This window comes from Melitaea cinxia, chromosome 2 (assembly GCF_905220565.1).
Source record: "Melitaea cinxia chromosome 2, ilMelCinx1.1, whole genome shotgun sequence".
Classification (NCBI taxonomy): Eukaryota; Metazoa; Arthropoda; class Insecta; order Lepidoptera; family Nymphalidae; genus Melitaea; species Melitaea cinxia.
The window spans coordinates 17974736-17997530 of NC_059395.1; the positions used below are offsets into that span (position 1 = coordinate 17974736).

Consider the following 22795-nt stretch of genomic DNA (forward strand, 5'->3'; position numbering starts at 1 on the left):
AAAGCTGCACCTTTTTGAAGGCAATCTGCTGATGATGTGAAAAAAAAACGCGCTTGCAATATACTTCTGATGTTGAATTTCTCTATAGGCTACAATAAGTTACCATCAGGCAACCTGTGCGCTTGATTGTACGCTAGTGGAATCAAATAAGGCAATAATAACTTTACTTATTGTACCTACTGGTATTCATGGTACGATTCAAATAACTTCTTTTAGTACTAAGTAGAGAAGTTCACCCCAAATTAGTCGCACCGCTGATATTATAAAAATACAGATGTAATAAAGTGTGTGTATACTTATGTACTTAATTGGCTAGCTACCTTTACGTTGCTAACTTCTTCGTTGACTAATTAACTTCAGTAAAAATTTACTCTCATCATTTTTTCCTAGCGCGCCAAAAAAATTATAACTTCAAAAATTGATAATTTGCAAGTAAATACTGTGGAGGATTTACAAATTATTAAAGTTTTACCCTACTGACCTCCGAATTTCCATTCTACTCCCTAGTAGAAGTACAGTAGGTACTTAAATATTTAATTTTATTGTTTTTTTTTAATTGACAAATAGAAAACCATACAGTTTTAATAATTTATTCTATAGCTACTGTATCCGTCCTTTGCAATAATATTTTTTATCCAAATCAATTCTGACTAAAAAATTTATCAACAAGAATCTGAAATGCAGTTTTTTTTATTCGCTATTGCTCATTCTGTAACAGCTTTTCACTATTACCTATGGCATAGGTTCTATTCTGTAACAACGATTATACTGCCAACTCTTTTAAGTTATAGCTCAATTTTGAACAATTACATTTACATAAATACTAATAGTGTAATAATATTTATAGTTACACTAATAATAACATTACACGCTTCTAGTGTACGTTTAAAATGCGGAAATCATTACCATTTGCAAGTAATATTCCAAATTACAGTAACAGCCGTGGTTCTTTGACTACGAACGTAAAGACGTTTTTATTTTGTTTTTTTATTGGTTTTACCTTTATAAGGTCTTCATTCAGTTTAATCTAATTTTTTTCGGTATATGTTTTAATATATTTTAACTATAGAAAAAAGTGTAATTAATATAATATATTACGTATTACCCTACGACCGTGTATCGTACGACGTTGTGACGCCGCGTTTGCGCAATGGTCACAGCCATGGAGTGTACCTGTTGCGCTGGCGGTTGCGGCTTCGATCCCCGCACATGACAAACATTTGTTTTGGCCATACAGATGTTTGCCGTTGTCTGGGTATTTGTGCAGTCCTTGTGGGTCTTCCCACCGTGCCTCGGAGAGTACGTTAAGCCGTCGGTCCCGGTTGTTATCATGTACACCTGATAGCGATCGTTACTCGCAGTAGGGAATATATCCGCCAAGCCGCATTGGAGTAGCGTGGTGGATTAAGCTCTGATCCTTCTCCTACACGGGGAAAGAGGCCTATGCCCAGTAGTGGGATATTACAAGCTGAAGCGTACGTATTTTTATTTTATATATTTTTACGTTTACCCAATTTTTTTTTCATAACGTAAAACTAACAACAGATATACAACAGCAATTTCAAATTATTCGTCAAGATAGCAAAAATTGAAAAGCTTACCTACATTTTACACAAACTAATGAAAAATAAATTTTTCAGATAAATGTATCAAATCAGCATGAAAAAATCCCACGGCTGGGTAAAGGCTCTCCTGCATATACGACAATGGTTGGAGCTTAATCCACCACGCTGCCCTTTGATAGATACCTACCCAATTTCATGACCCTGATGATGACTGACGATCGCTGTCAAGTGCCTATGCTTTATGATATAACATTACATATTCTACCCCAAAACCCACCAAATCGAGTAGGTATAGAAACAAATATTTGTAAAAATACAAAAAAAATCCCTAACACTAATATGGGTAACATGAAAAATACTACCCAAGCTACTATGAATTTAAAAATAAATTTCTACTATTTAATAAACCTACATATAGTTATTTTACTATATATATTTTACCAGCTCAATACTGTTATTTATAATATAATAAACTGTTTTTTTTTTTTTTAATTTGAAAAGCGCCGTTATAATAAGTGGTATTCGTTTATATTGATATGGGCGATGTTGGTGTCGGTACACCGTGGGATCCGAGTAGTCTGCGGGCAATTATACTGACTCATACTGAAACGTATTAATAGTATCATTTTATGTATTATGTACAGAGTTGTTAAAACGGGGGTTTACAAAAAATGATTATGGCTGGAATGGTATCTGCATAGATAAAAAAACTTTAAATAGAGGCTTTTTTTTAAATCATTTCGGAAACAAAATCGTTACTACGACACTAGTTTAAACAATCTAAACTGACAAAAATTAAAAAAACCCATTTTAAGAAATTAACAAACTTACAAAGAACAATTATTTTTGCGCAGACCTTACTTACATACAATACAACCAGTTGCAATTCGTTTTTTTTTTGTTTTTGTAATATATACAATAATACGTTCAAATTTAGTAAGATAAGCAAAATCCCAATTATTTTTCGATCGAAATAGTAATGTTTAAATTATGTTACATGTATGTAGTATATATGTATCTAAGGACATGAGAATAAAGTACCTTGTTCACTATTTCTCGCTCATTTAAATAAACGCTTCACACTCAATCCTAATGATGGCCCCATTAGGATTTACTCAATCACAAACATAGATACACAAGCACAAACGCTTAGACCACTACAAACCAATATATATGTCTGTCGTGAGCGGGGATCGAACCCGCGACCGCCATCGCAACAGCCTGTGCTGTAACCGCTGCGCCAACGCGTTGTCAAAAAATCCGCGTCTTACAATTTTGGCAAAAAAATAAAATTTAATTCATATAGGCAAAATCCATAACTACGTTCAAAATTACATCAACATTCATAAAGGATCCACTTGTGTATTCAACAGCTTGATAATTATGTGACAATATTGTATTGCAACGCTACAATGAATTCTACTAGGTCTAATCGTAAATTCGGAAATTTCCATTTCCGTTAGTAAATTAAAACGAAACGTAGCGACAGATCAATAAAATAGTTGGCAACAAGGTATTGATAGGTGCATAAATAATTAATAACGTTGAAATGAATTGTCTGATTGGTATCGAATTTGTCAAATTAAAAAGTTTTACTTTTACAAATGGAACTAACAAGTAACAACTCTTTTGAGTACTTTCTGCTTTTTTCCACATTTCAATATTTAACGTGCGTATCCTGCGTAGGTCTCACCGTGCCTATAAGCACGAAAAGATTGAACTAATTTATTTGTTATAGCTCAATTAAAGAACAATCTGGTTTTAATTGTTATCTGCTTCTTCTTGGGTGTGGAGCTCAGCTGAGACGGTTTAAGGGTAAAAACGAGATACAAAAAAAAAAAAAATATCAACTTGGATATAAACCGGGAAGACGCCGAGAAACTAAGTATGTAGTCTGTTACATTAGATTTTAACAAATATTTGGGAAACCTTTAGTGTAGACGAAAATGAGTTTTGTTTTGTTAACTATACCTTGTACCTATTACCTTGTGATGAGATGTAAGAAATAAATTCAGAAGGGCTTACAATTTTTTTTTATATTTTTTTGAACACTAAAAAACCAGAGCTATTTTTTGCAAGTATAAGCTAATAAACTGCTTAAAAAATTTTGTTATAGCTCTGTTAAAAGCTAGTTTTGTTTTATCATTTTAACCTTTCAGATTATATACTTATAGTTATACAAATAATTGTGTTTGCAGGCAAACGAAAAAAACCGACTTCAATTATATCGACAAGTACGCCGTAGGTGGATGAAAAAATAGTCAAGTAAATACGCATTATTAAAGATTACTCCAAAAGCATCAGATTACGATAAAATTTAAATATGACCACATGATAAAGATCAGCTTTCGATTAAATTAAAAATTATCAAAATCGGTACACCCACAAAAAAGTTAGGCGAATTTTCGAGAGTTTCCCTCGATTTCTCTGGGATTCCATCATCAGATCCTGGTTTCCTTATCATGGTAACAAACTAGGCATATCTCCTTTCCAACAAAAAAGAATTATCAAAATCGGTACATCCAGTAGAAAGTTATGCGGTATAATACAACGTAGATCGACGAGAAAAGTGTCAAGTAAAAACGCATTATTAGCATTATTATAACTCGAAAAGTAGTTGTTAGATCTCAAATAAATTTAAATGGGACCAAATGACACACACACACACCTTTCGATTAAAAGAAAATTTGTCAAAATCGCTCTACCCAGTCAAAAGTTCTGAAGTAAAATACATAAAATAAAAATACAATCGAATTGAGAACCTCCTCCTTTTTGGAAGGAATAAATTATTATAGTAATTGTTTAGGCAACCAATTTGTTTTAATTTATATAAGAGAATAATTGTGTTTGCAGGCAAACGAAAAAAGAAAACCGACTTCAATTATATTCACAAGTAATACAACGTAGGTAGACGAAAAAATAGTCAAGTCAGTCAGTCAGGTCAGCCTATTCGCGCCAATGTTATATATATGTATGTTATATATATGTATGTTTATGTATGTGTGGTGTATGTATTTTGTTTTTTTATTATTATTATTCTATTCCTGCACTACTTTGCCCCGCTTTTCACATTATCACTCACTGCCATGGGTTGACTGGAAGAGATCTCTTTTAGAGATAAGTTCGCCCTTGCCATTAGTATGACTATTGTAAAATTTACTTAGTGCAATAAAGAATATATATATATATATAACTAAATCGGCAAACAAGCGTACGACTGACCCGATGGTAAGAGATTACCGCAGCTTATAGACGTCTGCAACACCAGAAGCATCGCAAGCGCGTTGCCGACCCTATGCCCAATTCCCCCCAGGAGCTCTGGTCAATTTACTCACCAAAAGGAACACAACACTGCTTGAAAACAGTGTTATTTACCTGTGATCTTCTGTAAGGTCGAGGTACTTCCCCAGTCGGGCTGCTCCTTATTTTAAGCAAGAAATTTCCTGCTGTGCCCTACCTCAGTTAAAGTTTATGGTGTACAATATACAATAAAAAAAACCAGGTAAACTATTGGTAAACTTATTTTACTTCATGTCAAAAATAACAAAAGTGAAGGGATGAGTCATTAACAAAAGGAATGAAATAGATTATGAGTAATACAATTAATTGAAATAAATGTATAATAAATAATTTTTCCTCAGTACAAAATTTTGATACAACTGCAGTCAAAACTTATTCAATATTATATTTAAAAAATATGTAGTTTATAATATGAAAACGCATACGTGACAAAAAATACAATTATATTACCATTTAGCTAGTTGCTGATAAGATTCAGATAGTTGTATCCAAGACATAAAAAAATTCTTTCTATAAATGACCAGAAATATCCAGTACTAAATATAATAATATTAAATTTATTCTCAAAACTTAGATGAGTCTTTCTTTGTTACCAAAATTACTTCTATAAATAAATGGAATTGCACATACAAAACCATACACAGACATAAGGTTCCAAGAAACGTCAAATATATGAAGAGAAATTATTTAAAGCAGCCATAGAAATGCATATTCTTTGAATAGATGGTTCCCATTTGCAGCATTAAAGTATGGGTTCCATAAACAAAATTGATATTATAGTTATGTATTATCCGACCTAGTCATAAAAAATATTTGTTTGACATAAAAATTAGTAAACATCTTACAAGTATAAAAATATTTTCAATGCATGTTACACACATAGATTACTTGATCTATGGTTACACAAAAGCAATAAACTGAAAATTAACTGGAATTGTGATAGTATAATGTCTTTATAGTGAGAATTATAATTTTAACATTTTTAAAATAAAAAATTTAGATTAACTTCAGCTGCAGTTTCTTGACTAGAATAATAAAGATTTTTATATGTCATTATTTATGATATTAGTCTAATACTGTAGGATTATTCTCCATTATTATGTCTTCACTTTGTAATACAATAAGGTTTTCTTTCTTAATTTCTACTGATACATTTTTTTGTTCATTAATAATTGTTACGGAATGTTTTAACTTCAAATGCTTTCTAATGGAATTTCGATTGAAAAATTTCAGTTTGCATTGTGGACATTCATATTTCTTCTCGTCGTAATGTGACCTCTCATGCGCTGACAATTTATCTGCACTGAGGTAGAATCTTCCACAATACGTACAAGGAAAATTTTTGCCTGTGTGTCTATTTTTATGCTGCTTCATACTATGTGATTTTGCACATTTATAATCACATAAATCACATTTAAAAAGTTTGTCTTTCCTATTATGAACCCAGCGTTTATGATTGCACAGTTCTGCACTGGTGTAGAATGTAGAAGCACATTTTTCACAAGTGTACGACTTGACCCCGCTGTGTCGTTTCATATGAGTATGATAACTCCTTTTATTCATAGTTTTTTCACACACAGTACAAGTTATCTTTTGATCTGTATGTCCTTTTAAATGTCTATAAACATTTCTACGGCCCTTTATATATTTACCACAAAAATAACATGTCAATTCTACTACGTAATTCTTGTGAGCGCCTTCTTTATGGCCCTGGAGAGAACTGTACTGGGTATATGTGTTGGGGCATAGATTACATTTAAAGGGTCTCTCTCCGCTGTGTGTTACTAGGTGTGTTTTCATGTCTTTGATTTTAGAAGTTCTATAGCCACATTCTTTGCAAATAAATATTCGAGCTTTTCCTACTCCTTCTATGGACACATTATTATCAGTAGCTGCTTTACAGCTTTTTGTCTTTTTCTTCTTGTGCATGTGAAATGCTTTGTAACTTTTAAACGCTCTTTTACAATGTTCACATACTAGATTGTTAAGCATATGCACTTTTTTCCAGTGAACTCTTAGTTTGCATTTGGATTTAAATATGCCTCCGCAGTCGTGACATTCAACCTTGTGATCGACAGCTTTACTTTTTGGTGGAACAGTTTCTAGAATAATTGTAACGTCGTCGTTGTGTGGACTGTCTTCACTCAAATTATCAAAACTTAAAAAATCTTCATAATTTCCTTGTTCTGATTTAATAACATTTTCTATACAGTCTTCTTTTTTTATATTAAGATTATCGTCCCCATCTGAAGGTAACTCGCGTTTCAAATAAGACTGATGTAGTGTTAGATTGGAAATTTCACACTTTTCTTTAAAAACAATCGCCGCTTGCAGTTGTTCGTAGCAAGACTCGCATATTTGGTCAGGAAAACCATCATGATGTTTGATTTCTATGGAAGTTATTGCATTGATATGTTCCAATAACAAATAATGTTTGTATTTTTCGTACAAAGATATGTATTTATTTTGGCCAGGCTCTAAGCAAACACGACAAATTGTTTCTTTGTTATTCATTCTAAATAAAAACTTATTGTTTTAATTAAATATATTTCACTCTTTAACTACTATTATTTATCTGTAATTCGACTTCAATTAACCATTATTTTTACTTATATCAAAAACTTATATTATTTGTTGTCATATTATAGAAACTTAAATTTTTTTGTTGTTGTTTTAAAATTTATCCCCAATAGGGAGAGGCAAAGGACTATAATCCATACAGCCTTAATTTTTTTTGTTGTTACTATGACAGTTTAAACGTCATTACTCTTTATAATATTATCTATGGTATTACTTTGGCTTTTTCTAAAAGTATGAAGCAAAAGTGAAATATCATACGGTTCAGTTTGCACATATGAAATGAATAATGAAAAATGTTTAACGAAATAAAACATTAATACATCGTGCAACGGTTACTGCACTGGTTTGTGGCTGTTGCGCTGGCGGTTGCGAGTTCGATCCCCGCACATGACAAATATTTGTATTGGCCATACGGATGTTTGCCATGGTGTAGGTGTTTGTGCTGTACCTGTGAGTCTCTCGCGATCGATACTCATAGTAAGGAATATATCCGCCAACCCGCATTGGACCAGTGTGGTGGGTATAGCTCTGATCCTTCTCCTACATGGGCAAAGAGGTCTATGTCTAGCAGTGGGATATTACAGGCTGTAGCGATCGAGCGATAAGTTTTTGGATTTATTATATATAATAAGTATTTTTCAACGAGAAAATTTTGTACACTATTTTTTAATTTAATTTTAATTTTTTATAGTACCTTAAAATGTTCACATCTGTCTTATACATATTTAGATAGGTTTTTTTTTTAAATAAAGGTGCAATAAAACACAGATTTTTCAAATAAATATATATTATCGTATTTTAGTATGTATTTATCTTATAATATATATCACTCACTTTATAATGCTTAGGTACGTTTATTATAAATCTGAATATTTTACAAATGATCTTAATATTAATCATTTTTACCCAATATCCTAGGTCTGGAATACTAAACATATTCTAGGTAATTAAAATAGATTCTAACAAGACTAGTTTAATCATAAAATTGTTGAACACTAAGCCTTAAATACTAAAAAAATTGAATGTAAGGATGAGATGTTTGTTTTTTTTTTAATTATGTACTCGCAAATAACATTTTTATAATATGATACCAAAATACCTAAAATATGTACTAATATAGAAATAATTAGATTATTCACAGTCAAATTTAGTGAAGTAGTCATAAAAATTTCTTCAGAGGTAACATCAGTATTAAAGCCCACTTTGTAGATAACAGCGTTGAAGGTGAGGTCATTATATAGGTATAGGCATGATAATGTAAGACACAAAAAAAGGAAAAAAATAGTTAAATTTGTGGTTTAAAATTACATGACCATAAGGTTACATAAATAGTGACCTAAAATTAATAACCTAATTTTCAAGCTTTTACAAGTTATGATTTTTTAAAAATAATTTTAGCAAAATTAGAACAACTAATTATTTCTGAAATAATATTTATTTTCTGAACACTGATTTGAATTAGATGATACCATGATATAGATGGCCTCAACTCTTAAGGGTATAAAACAGTAAAATATTTTTTCGATTCATACTAAATGAACAAACTTTAGTATAACAACTGCTACCATATTTTTCGTGAGGTACATAGTGAGTAGAAAATGTTGAATAAAATATAAATTGGTCCCAAATGTAAGCAAACGTTGTACTTAAACTATGGCGTTCATACAATATATACAGCAGAACATACTAAATCATATTTTTTATGATTTTGTCTTGTAATCTATAGTTTGCATGTATCAGAGAATATTTACAAAATACAGTCTGTCTATTAGAAATTATCGTCCAATTTCGAATCGTCTTTTTGTGTCTTGTACAAATAATATAAATTTAATTATTTTTCATAGCGAAAGTATATTGAAAAGGTTCTTGTTCTATACAAATGTTGTCTTTGTTATTATATGTTTTTACTCATTCTATAAATTCGAATCATAATGTCATAATGAAAGATTACGTGTTTATCTTCAAATTTTGTTGAGATTACGAGTGACAAATATTTCTTTTTTTAATTGTACATCACTTTCATATATTATTTTTTCAGATTTTATTATCAGTTAACAAAGACTGTTAAGTTTTTATTTTAAGTTATTTAAATAAAGATGATATTTGAAAATATCAACAGTAAGAGCAAACAATATAACTTTAGTCAAAACGCATCGTTCAATAGACAATCATAGACAAGTCGCTTTTCTATAGACTTTAATATTTTTTAGTTTAATATTTTTTTAGTTCACAGACAACAGACTGTATCTCAAACAAAATCGAGCTCAGCTCCTAAATTACTTGATTATCTTCATTTTTACAGAACACTAAACTAATTAATTTACAGTATGATTTGGCTATAGTTCGCAACACCCATTATGTAATATTAATCTATCAGTCTGGAGGCTCCTGGTGAGAGCAGTGTGGTACTGGGGAGGGAGAGGATTTGTAGGCTCTGGGGAATAATGAGGAATAGGAGGGGGGAGGCTCGTATTCTGGCGGAGAAGGGGGGATAGTGTCGAATAGTTGCTGGGAGGATGCGGTAACTGTGACAGTCGGGGAGAGATCCATACACGAGGCTGGTATGACCGGGGTGTCTGATGGCTTCGAGCGTTTGCAGCAACATTCTGGAAAATAAAAGGTATCATATTAATTATCATAGGTACCTTTAAACGACTTAAAAAAAGGAGGACTTCTCAATTCAACTGTATATTTTTTTTGTACGTTTCTTTTGCGATTACTCCGCCAATTATGAATGTATTTATTTATTTATTTTATTTAGGACAACTTACTTTTTATTAAAGACGTACACGACGACACGTATTTTGATGATTTTTTATTAAAGATAGATCTTGTTACAGAGTTGGTACGATATATAGTTTATAGAAATTGATTCGGAGTTTTTTTACGGCTTCAATCAATCAGTGAGTAAAAGACATATAATTTGATAAATATAAATAATATAGCGTAATTTATGCACACAAAACCACAACACCAGAAAAAAAAATACTATGACTTCAGTCATTCATAATTAGATTCGTCGTGTATTAGTCTGCGGTTTTGTGTCTAGCTTTTAAATGTTTACGTCGTTTGTAAAAACATTAATCATTAAAAAAAGGTGATAAGTTAGACGACCCAGTTATTTTAACTACCGAGTTCGTGATACGATATTGAATTCTTTATTATTATTTTTAACTTATTTTTCGTGTTTTGAATTTTTAATACTTTTCAAACGTCCCTGTTATATTCGGATAGCAGCTCCTCTACTATGACTTGTATCGTAATTTTTTTAGTCTTTCTGTTTTACTTTTGAATAGCCATGACTTTTTGCTTGCCCATATTACTTTCATTTAAGATTCTTACTAACATATAGAAGCATACAGAAATTATTATCTGCCATAAATTTCATGGAAAACCAAGGCTCAAAATAATTTCTCAATAATTTCTTTCTCTTTACTCTAACACACAAATATAAAGTAATATATCCTCACCCCAAGCCAGACAGAACATGAGTATAGTTGCGCAGACCAGCATCCCGACCACGAGATAACTCCATGGACCATAGGGCTTCAGAGCTGCTGCGAACTCCATAAACGCGTTCTGTTTCTGTTCACCTTCGGTTATCTTCACTGGAAAATTAGACATTATACATTTATTAGTATGTAAAATATGCAGTCTAAATGAATTTTGAAATTAATTGGGCTTAGATTAAAATAGAATGCGTTTTTCTGCTACTACTTTTACCACAAACGTACAAAACTCAACTTAAATAACTAACATATGATAAAAAACCAGTGTATACAATCAGATTTATGAAAATAAAATATTTAGATTTTTTATTAGACCCCATTTTATTTTTACAAAAGACATTACAAAATTTTGTCTAAAATTCTAATGATAATTTAATACATTTTCATTACACGGGATTATATCGGGATCTTCAAGTATGGTCAACCACAATGCATAACCTATAAAATTTAAGATTAATACTTACTTATAACGGAAGGTTTGGTTACACCATCAGGCTGATCCAGACCCAACAACTCCTGGTTCCTAGCCGCGAACCTCCTCAGCATCTCCAGGAGCGGGGAGTCACGGCGATGGGAACAGGCGTTGGAGTCCTCGTCTTCACCCCCCGGACAGTGGCGGACACCGTCACAGACCAGATAGGAAGATATGCATAAGCTTGTCCCGCCGCATACGAATTGAGATTCATTGTTGCAAACTGAACCTGATGAGGGATAAAAGTATTTTAAGGAATGCAACAAATAAGTCTCATTTGTGAGTTTTTGATAAGTAAGAAAAAAATTGTAAAAGGCAAAATGGAATTAATAAGTGTTTACTGTTGATGAACTGGCCTTTCCAAAAGAAAACCAAATATTTAAAACAAGTCTTATTTTTAGGGTAGTTCTAATAAATTGGCAATCAGTATGCCATTAATTATATTTCTAAGCTTTAATATTAAGTTCGAAAAAATGTGTTTTCCTACCATATTATGAGACGTTTTGAGAAAAGAAAAATGTTTTGGTATGTTACGAAGTACAACAAATACAGATAATAAAGCCTTAATCGACTGATGCTTGTTTGCCTTTTAAGTTCTTTCTTTTCAATATGAAGGTAAGTCTTTTAAAATTTGATCGTTTTCATAGAATTCAAAGCATCCCAATTACGTTCTACAACCATAATCTTCAACTTTTGTTGCGATTTTGTTACGTACTTCTTTAATAAGGTTACTTCACAAAGGTTTTACTATTTTTTACTCCCTATCGATTGGTTTTAGCTATTGAAGAGTATGCTTTAGGTGAAACAAAATTGTATCTTGTCTCCCTTTGGTGTGTAATAAAATAAATTAGTAATAAAAAAGATAAACCCTAACTCACCACTATAAACAGCAGTCACCACAAGACGCAACTTCTCAGTGTAGTGGTAGGCCGTGGAGGGCGGGTTCCAAGCGATCCGTATCTTCGGTGGTAACAGCTTGGTACCCGCCCTCGCCGCCACCGTGGCTGCGTTACCTCCGCACAACGATAGCTTCCATATTGGCGTTCTTGATTCACCGATAAACTGTAATTTGTAAATTGTGCATTGATGACTTTGTATTATTTATTTAGGTAGCATTTATTTAGTATGTATGCATTTCATTCAGGTAAGGGACAGCAGGAAATATCGTACTTAAAATTTGGAGCAGCTAGTCCGGAGGAGTACTGTTGTGTTTCTGTGGTGAGTAATTGGTAGCTAGAGCTCCTAGGGAGAACCGGGGGTAAGATTGGTGATACGCTTGTATTGCTTCTGGTATTGTAGGCGTCTATATGTTACGGCAACCGTTTACCATCAGGTAGGCAGTGTGCATGAACCCGTAGTATTTTATAAAAATACATAACTCTATAGCTAATAAGACAACTTATTAGTTATGTAAATAAAAATTAACCACTAAAAACATCGCTAAATGCAAAACTCGAAAATGGTTCGAGTTTTTCTTGACAATTTTTTAACGTTTTCGAATACTTTGTTAAAAGCTCATATGGAATGAAAATTTAAGAAAACTGGAAATTTCAGAAAACATACGTTATGACATATTTATGATTAGTTAGTTCAGCCTATTGCAGTCCACTGCTGGACGTAGGTCTCCCCAAGTTCGCAATTTTATTTATGATTAGCTAGCGATATAAAATATGTTTCTAAATAATTGTGTTTGCTCGCAAACGAAAAAAAAAACCGACTTCAATTACATCGAAGAGTAATACAACGTAGATCGACGAAAAAATAGTCAAGTAACTACGCGTTATCAAAGATTACTCAAAAAGTAGTTATCAGATCTCGATAAAATTTATATGTAACCACATGCTAAACATCAGCTTTTGATTAAATTAAAAATTATCAAAATCGGTATACCCAGTAAAAAGTTATTGCGAATTTTCGAGAGTTTCCCTCGATTTCTCTGGGATTCCATCATCAGATCCTGGTTTCCTTATCATGGTACCAAACTAGGGATATCCCCTTTCCAACAAAAAAAGAATTATCAAAATCGGTATATCCAATAGAAAGTTATGTGGTATAATACAACGTAGGTCGACGAAAAAAGCGTCAAGTAAAAACGCATTATTAGATATAGCTCGAAAAGTAGTTGTTAGATCTCAAATAAATTTAAATGGGACCAATTGGCACACACCACCTTTCGATTAAAAGAAAATTTGTCGAAATCGCTCCACCCGGTCAAAAGTTCTGATGTAACATACATAAAAAAAAAAAAAAAAAAAAATACAGTCGAATTGAGAACCTCCTCCTTTTTTGGAAGTCGGTTAAAAAATTAAAGATCTTTTTCGTTGTGAAATAATTATTAGTATTGATTAAGTAGTTCCGTTGTGTAGCGTACAAAAAAAAATTATCTTCTTAATGATATACCGATGCGTTTTTTATTTAGACTATAAAAATAAGTTTATCACCAGCAGCCAGTACGATTACTACGGCGATAAAAATAAAAATATTTATACTAAAAATCTCATTTCATTTACAAGATTGTTTATGTCATTTATTAGTAAATGTTATTTAATTGTATCTACTTATGATATTTGAATGTTGTAGAAGATTTTAAGACGAGGAAAATTAAACTAAGATGTAAGATTTTTTTCTTGAATTTAAAACAAAAAATCTCGAGATTTTAAAGTGATATTTTCGTCGGCTAATATAACCTATTTACATAACTTGTTCTCGTAGTAAAAACTTATTTACAACTGTTACAGACGTCATATGAAGTTATATTAAAGTTTTTACTGAGATTTATATTCGAAAACTCTAAGAAAATATTGTCGGGTACCTCCATGACGAACGCTCTGGTATAATGGTGCGTGTAACGTGTCGGGGACGCCTAAACACTGACTGTCGCTTGTTCGATTCCCGCTTGGAGTGGATATTTATATTTATACAAATATTTATTTCCGGTCTGTTTGTTAGTCCTTATGGGTCTTCCCACCGTGCCTTTGAGAGCACGTTAAGCTGTCGGTCATGATTATACACTTGATAGTGATCGTTACTCATACTAGGGAATATATCCTCCAACGCGTATTGGAGCAGCGTGATGGATTAAGCTCTGATCTTTCTCCTACATAGGGAAAGAGGCCTATGCCCAGCTGTAGCATATTACAGGCAGAAGCGTACCTCGATATTTTATACTACAGAATAGTTTCATGTTTTTAAATGACTTCCAAAAACGAGGAGGTTCTCAATTCAATTGTATTTTTTTTTTTACTTTTAAATACTTCGTAGAATCCCCGTGACATTGGTAAAATCATCCATGCTATTAGAGATAAAGTATTTCTTTTCCACCAACTATAAATAATTATCTACTAAATAGTTATATAAAAAGAAATTATAATCAAAAATATTTCATCAATACGCATAAACGTTTAACTAAAAGTTTTGGTATAATAATGGTATATCAAAATTTTGTTTCTTTTTATTGGCTTTAATAATAGTTGATAGGTATTTAAACAAACTAATGTTATCAGATCAAAACAGATTCTAATGAGATTCATATAATTATTTTACGCACTTATTATATAATTATTATACGCTCACAGGCTTCACAACACATCTTCTTTGTCCGAAGGATCGAGACGCCTCGAATGTGCCGTGTTAACACCAATTAACCCCTATGTTCATCAAACTCAATTAGTCACGAAGCAGTTGCTTGCATCAATGTATCGCTATTGCTACGTCGTTAGGTATCGTTTTAGTTCGATAATTTTTCTTCAACTTTTAGATAATTTTATGGTTGTGTACAAATTAATACATGTTTATTCGATTTATTAAGCGTTAAATCACTAAACTGCGTACTTTTTAAGGTTAGAGACTAAAAATCAACTAAACATAAAGGTTAATCAAATAATTAGTCGTTTTTTGTCCGAAGTATTATTAATAATTTTGCTTTAACGTGAAATAGCTATAGGTACCTACGTAATATAAAATAAAACTAAAACATCCAAAAATCGTTTCTTGTTACTTTGAACTCCTCATATTTTCTTTCTAAATATGAAAAGATACCTTCTTTAACCAGTAATGATTTCAGGACTAAAAATTACTTTAAACACAATCAAAAGTACAAATTCATCGGAGCTATTCATATCAGTATTACTAACATACTCGTATAGCTTTATATTTATGTTTATATAGACAACGTTTCAAATTAAGACATCGTAAAAAACATATCAACGTAATTGTTCTATAGTAATTATTTATTGTTCCCACGAGACTAAAAAGTAGCTCTTGTAGATTATAATATCGTGTCTCAACTCCATGCGAATGAATTCAATTAAAAAAAAAAACTTTAATCGACCATTATTCGTCTTCGTATTTCATACAGACATGTGAAAAAAGAGCGAAATAACGAGACCAGTTTCGGTGAAATAGAATGATAATTACTTTGTGAATTTGATTATCCTACAACGATTAGTCTATTTGCTGTGTGCTTATGGCTGTAACCATATTTACAGTGGATAGTTGTTTTTTTTACCTATGATTTTATTTAAATTTTGACTATAATATAGCAAACCAAAATTTCCATTTTTTCAAATCCAAAAGTGTACTATGCAAAAATACTTGTAGATAAAATAAAAGTAACATAATTAAACTTTATGAAACTAGTATTTGCACAGAGGTCAGATCTCATTAGCAAAACCAATGTCAATTAGTACTAGTAATTATTGCAAGTAAAAAAAATATTTATCTTTATTTAATACTAACCACAAGAAGTTTACAAGAATCAGTCGAGTTGGTGACGTGCGAGGTCTCGTCTGGGGCTGTGTCCTGCGCATGCGCACTTTGCATGCTCCACTTGCGCCCTTGCGCGCTCGCTACCGGAGCAGGCGCTTCCATGTCGCCTAAACCACGCTCCCATTCTGCTAACGATTCCTGGAACAAAAAAAAAAAGATTATAAATTTTAGCCTGCTTATATTTTTTAAATAAATATGATTGAACAAGTGATAAGTTCATTAAAAAATAATTTATTAATTGAAATAATTTAGTAATATATCTATACCAAAATATAAGTAAAATTTCATGACTAATAGAATTAATGTAAGATGACTGAAGAGGGCACTTAACATTTTTAAAGACAACGAAGAACTTTGTTTCATAAAAAAATAATTTATATAAGTTTTGAACTTCCAAAGAGTTTTTTTTTTAGTTCTTACCCCTAACAACGAAAATAACTCAGCCTAAAAATTAAAACCATGGAGCTCTAAGCTCCATGATTAAAACATTGCAAAGCAAAATGATATGACATAACGCTGTAGTGTATACAGTCAGTCAGAAGAAACAAATAAGTTTGACTGATAAAAGAAAACTATGTTATCCTGAGCTATTTAAAAACTTATAAAACATTTAATAAATAAACAACTAATTTCATTTGATATATATTTATACAAAAATGTATTTAATGATAAGGTCAAGGTTTTGTTATTTAAAAGGAAATATCATAAGAAATATGTAATGCAGGAAAAACATACTAGAAACGAATTGAAAAATTTTGTACTAGATTTTGCATTAGGCTTGACTTATATAGCCCATAACAGTAAGTATTACATAAATATTCACGGCCAAAAGTGACTTTTCATTCCAATTATGTTAACCTCTCATATATTTTAAGTTCACTTTAACTTAACAAAATTATTATCATGAAAGTATGAAAATGTAAAAATATAAAAGTTCAAAAGGAAATTCATATTGTGTTATTTGCATTCATACAGTTTAATAAATAAGTTGCTGACACGGTGAGCGTGTTAATGTCAATTGTAATATTTCGGAACAAATAAGGAATCGGTATGGTAGCAAAATGATCATTTTGCCCGACCATTCCATATAAAGTCCATAGACAGGTAGTTAAAGAAATGTTACACAATTTTAATTAAGTTATATATTGTTGTATAAAATTAAGTAATTTTTTTAAATTGCTAATTATAATAATTCTTCTTGAGAATTTAAAAACATTTTACGTATAATTTACAATGTTATTATGGAAGATAATGAAAAATACATTTATACAATCTCTAGTAACATTACAAAATTTTTTTTTTTCGTAATTACCTCTACGATTGAAACATTTTTTTAAACAATGTAGCTTACATTATATTACCTAGCACCAAGATATAAATATGTATAACTAAATATATCTATATAAGAGATATTTAATATATAGAAAAAACTAATTTTAGAGGTGAGAGCAATATAAGCCAAATAAGTATCGCTAGATTTTTGTCTGGTTGCATATTCTTACCGTCGTCGCACAATATCTCCTGCAAGATAATAATTAAATGTGGTTTTTACAGACGTAGTTCTGGTGGTATTAGTTAAGATCTGGTTTTAGTTTATCTTGATAAACCATTTAGATAGCAGTGTAATACAGAACAATACTATAATATAAACAATTATAGTGAAAGTATAACGAAGTCGTTTTAACACACATAGCAACTAAGTCGCGGTTAGCTACTTAACAATAGCATACGAAGCTCAAAATAAGCAAATTTATATTTGGATTTCTAACTTTCAATAACGACATAATAAATATAATAAGGATTATGAAGCAATAAAAAATGCTTCCTACGTCTGCGCCTTGAATTACAAAGCGATGAAGCGTATCGTATTTCGAATTCCATTTCGTAATTGCTTAATTACTGACCGCTTAAAAAATTTAACTTCAATTGAATATCAATTAGCAAAACAAAAATTTTATTCATCATTACAGCCTATACAGTCCACTGCTGGACATAGGCCTCCACAAGTTTACGCCAAAAATAACGTGAACTCATGTGTTTTGCCCATAGTCACCACGCTGGGCAGGCGGGTTGGTGACCGCAGTACTTACTGGCTTTGTCGCACCGAAGACGCTGCTGCCCGTCTTCGGCCTGTGTATTTCAAAGCCAGCAGTTGGATGGTTATCCCGCCATCAGTCGGCTTCTTAAGTTCCAAGGTGGTTGTGGAACCTTGTTATCCCTTAGTCGCCTCTTACGACACCCACGGGAAGAGAGGGGGTGGCTAAATTCTTTAGTGCCGTAGCCACACAGCACAGCAAAAATTTTATTAATCCCTACTAATATTATAAATGTGAATGTAAGTTTGTTTGTTACGCTTTCACGCGACAAATGATGACTGATCATCATGAAACTTTGTACACATATTCTTGGAGGTATTAGAAGGAACATAGGATACTTTTTATTTAAAAAACTTCAATGCGAACAAAGCCGCGGGTAAAAGCTAGTTAGTTATAAAATTGACATATTTTATTAATAGAAGCAATCTTTAAAAGCATCTTACATACAATGTATCCCCCCTGATCTTTAGCAAAACTTATATCATGTCAACATGATAACTTCTTCATCGTAATGCTGTCTTCACGGAGCTTTGACTACCATACTCGCCACAGCATTATTTGGCTGTGATATTCTGTAAGTTTGAGATACATCTCCAGATGCTGCTCCAGATTTTGAGCATTAAATCATTATTTTTATTGATATTAAAAATATTTTAATACAAAAAAAACGTTATGTCTAGATTTCCTTATTGCTAAATCAAAACAAAAAATGTATGTGGGCCCATGGAAAATGACATCACCAAAAAATATTTTGCCTATACTAGTGACCATCTAAGTAAACTTGTAGTCGTTACCTATTTATATGTTATGATAATAAAGCTTTATGAAGATCAACGAGCTAAGTCAATATTGAATATTTATATTTTAATACGTTACTTGAATAATCATATGCTCACGTTTCGAGATTCCGCGTTTAAAATGGATTATGACGCAAAATGTACTGCAAATAGAAACAATTGTCTTAAAACTTAACAATGAACTCAAGTGAACTGAAGCAGCATGGTATACGTCCCAAAGCTGGGCTAAACGGTCTGATAATTTTTCTTTTTTTTTGTCCCAGGGGACATACATAATGTTCTAATTCTAATACAATGTATTAATTCAATATATTAATATAAAACCATTAAAAATAAAGCGTATTCGAAGTGGTCTCCGTTGGTTGCAATACAGTCCTTTAAGCGTTGATGCCAGTTACCCATAGAAGTCCGCAAACTTTCCATGGGAAAATTCTTCACTGGCAATCGTATGGATTGTTTTAGAGATTCCAAATTACTATGGTATTTAAAGCAAGCCATACTCTCTAAAACTGACCATAAATCATAATCCAGCGGATTCAGATCAGGACAACAATACTCTGAGTCACAGTAGGAACCTTACATTAGATTTCCAATCAAAAATGTCAACCAATTCGACACGTATTAAAACTGCTTAGTTGTCAACAACAAATAAACATTATCTCAAGATCTTACCGTAACAAACACCAAATGTGCTTATTAATCGTCATTCTATACACGCACGAAAGACCTTCGAATCTGTACATATTGCGATTGTGAATATATTTTGTAATTTCTATTGTGACGACGAATGATAAAAGCGAATTATATGCGTTCACTTGAAACCATGCATCGACCTGCCTTTTGTTTTATGGTCAAAACAACATTATATGATAGTTTAGAAAGTCTAGAAATGTATTAAGACAACAGTTCAATTGGATAAACTATTTCAATCGAGCTTTATTTCTATAGATATAATATACTCTAATATGATATATACCTAACAACTGATTACCATACTAAAATTCAGTAACAAGTCCACAATAAGATACTGAAGGGTAAGGTTAATTTGTTATCTTCACACTCTCTAAGTCACCATATGGAATTCAGTGCTATTGTTGTAACTAAATGTAGTCCAGATACCGACGAGAACAGCTGTACTCGATTTGATTTAAGCCGGAAATATTTTACAAGAACAGGCATCATTATATTACCCCTACACTGTGAGAACCTGAAAACTGAACTGATCAAACTTTTAAAATAAGTTTAGGTCTTAAAACTCAAAATATCGTAATGGATTAAAAAGCTGTCCTGTAAAAAGTTTTGCTAATTGAAAAAAATTGGCAAACAACCCTGAACCGTGAGCGACATCTTCGTTATTAAACAAATATTGAAGATTGCAAACACCCAACATTACATAAACGCTTACTTCATAAATGCTAATAAGAAAATTGGAAATCTTAAAACAATGGTAGCGATTGAAAACAGAACAATGCGAACTTAATTGCTAAACTAAGTAACAATGATGTGAGAAATTGCAACAGTGCACCAACAGTAGATAGATTCCTCTGATGCATGACCTATATTATTAATTTTAAATTAAAGTTGTAATACTATCTTTTATTATTGTTAAAATAGAAATTAATTTTCTGTGTGAATTTTGCTCAATTAAAATTTAATTTTTGATGAATTTTAGTTTAGAAAAATATGCTTTTGTTAACGAAATTCTGGTAATCGTGACTTCAAGTTTCTTGTTACAAATTGTTAGTATTTGTAACCACATCATCAGGAAATCATTAAGACAGCATTATGACGCAGTTATTAAGCCATTATATAATGATTGAATTATTAGTATGCTCAAACTTTCAAAAGCAAAAATTTTAATATTATTGATCGAACGTTTCCATTATCACACGATTTATAACAGAGAAATAATCAAAAAATATTCGAGAACCTTGAATATTTTATAATATTAATACAATATTGTTTTTAAAATTTATTACGAAATTATATTAAAATATTACTGACGATAAGCTTGTATGTATGTAACATGTAACATGTACTTCTAACGTTATGTGTAATCGCAATGAACATACCAACGCATTTTACAAATAAAATGCAACATAAGCAGGTGTTTGCTGATTATTAGCTGTTGAAATTGAATGTGCACTTTCCTCAATTACTTAAAATAAATTGACATGACAATGAACCTATAAACAATATTTTTAATATATAAAACAGTATAAAAAATATTCATATTAAAATTATTACAAAACCGACTTAATTACTAAGGTTTTTATTTTTACTTTAACTACTTGAACCGATAAGGTGTTAAAATCGTGAAAGCTATTTTATTACGCCATTTTCTCATCTCAAGTACTTATAGGACACTTACATGAAAACATTTTACACCATATCGTAATTAGATTTTTCAAGTTCGTTAAGAATATTGTTTGTCAGTTTCATTTATGATCTTCTAAGTATTGTCTTTCCCTGACCTTACTTTTAAGCCTGGATATGTAAATGTATTGTATTATTTGAAGATATTAGTAACGCAAACAACCTTTAACGCTAATTCTTTGAAGGCTAAGGTGAAAAATACTCCCATTGTTTGTTATTTTACTGAATCATAATTAAACTAGAATTTTCTGAATTATAAGATGCATCAAATACCAAGAATCGTCATTTGCTACTTTTTTACTTTCCGTTTCTCGAGCTCTCTAGAACAACTTTATTCTTTTATTGTCGCCTAGACCACATATTTTGAAAATCTTTTTTTGTCTTTAAAACTTCATTTTTTTAAAACGGATAAAACTAAACAAAATAAATGTGCTATCTCTAAGACTCAATGCCTTCTCCAAAGGGTATTCACGATGCAGTTCCTCTGAGATGCCAATTTATGAAGTCACGAAACTTTTACACCTAAATGCTCAAACTCTCCGTCATCATACCTCATGAAAATTTATTTACAATCAATGAACATTAAAATAATTTTGTTACAAATCAGTATCTAAAAACAATCAAGAATATTTAAGGTGTGTACATTGTATCATGCAAAAAAATTAACACTATATATATTTTTAAGGATAACAAAAATTATTAATTACACATAAAAAAATTAATTTATTCTCATGTCGAACCCACATACCAAACAGAATTGACGTCATATAAAAACCACTTATACATTATATATGAAAAATACTCCCATTGTTTGTTATTTTACTGAATCATAATTAAACTAGAATTTTCTGAATTATAAGATGCATCAAATACCAAGAATCGTCATTTGCTACTTTTTTACTTTCCGTTTCTCGAGCTCTCTAGAACAACTTTATTCTTTTATTGTCGCCTAGACCACATATTTTGAAAATCTTTTTTTGTCTTTAAAACTTCATTTTTTTAAAACGGATAAAACTAAACAAAATAAATGTGCTATCTCTAAGACTCAATGCCTTCTCCAAAGGGTATTCACGATGCAGTTCCTCTGAGATGCCAATTTATGAAGTCACGAAACTTTTACACCTAAATGCTCAAACTCTCCGTCATCATACCTCATGAAAATTTATTTACAATCAATGAACATTAAAATAATTTTGTTACAAATCAGTATCTAAAAACAATCAAGAATATTTAAGGTGTGTACATTGTATCATGCAAAAAAATTAACACTATATATATTTTTAAGGATAACAAAAATTATTAATTACACATAAAAAAATTAATTTATTCTCAT

General features: G+C 31.2%; 2 protein-coding genes across 2 annotated transcripts in view; both read right to left on the reverse strand.

Annotated features, from left to right (window-relative positions):
- Window positions 1-5930: 5930 nt before the first annotated feature.
- On the reverse strand, window positions 5931-6871 carry LOC123662369 (gastrula zinc finger protein XlCGF8.2DB-like). The gene has a single exon (XM_045597217.1). The coding sequence runs from the start codon at window positions 6855-6857 to the stop codon at window positions 5931-5933; it is 927 nt and encodes a 308-aa protein (XP_045453173.1). The 5' UTR covers window positions 6858-6871.
- A 1343-nt stretch (window positions 6872-8214) lies between these two features.
- LOC123662379 overlaps window positions 8215-22795 on the reverse strand; it is a 57834-nt gene continuing 43253 nt past the window's right edge. Inside the window, exons 3-7 of the mRNA XM_045597229.1 lie at window positions 16164-16331; window positions 12305-12488; window positions 11419-11655; window positions 10916-11053; window positions 8215-10051 (exon numbers count right to left, since the gene is read on the reverse strand). Coding sequence (XP_045453185.1) covers window positions 9819-10051; window positions 10916-11053; window positions 11419-11655; window positions 12305-12488; window positions 16164-16331 — 960 coding nt within the window. The 3' untranslated portion in view covers window positions 8215-9818. The remainder of the gene's footprint in view (window positions 10052-10915; window positions 11054-11418; window positions 11656-12304; window positions 12489-16163; window positions 16332-22795) is intronic.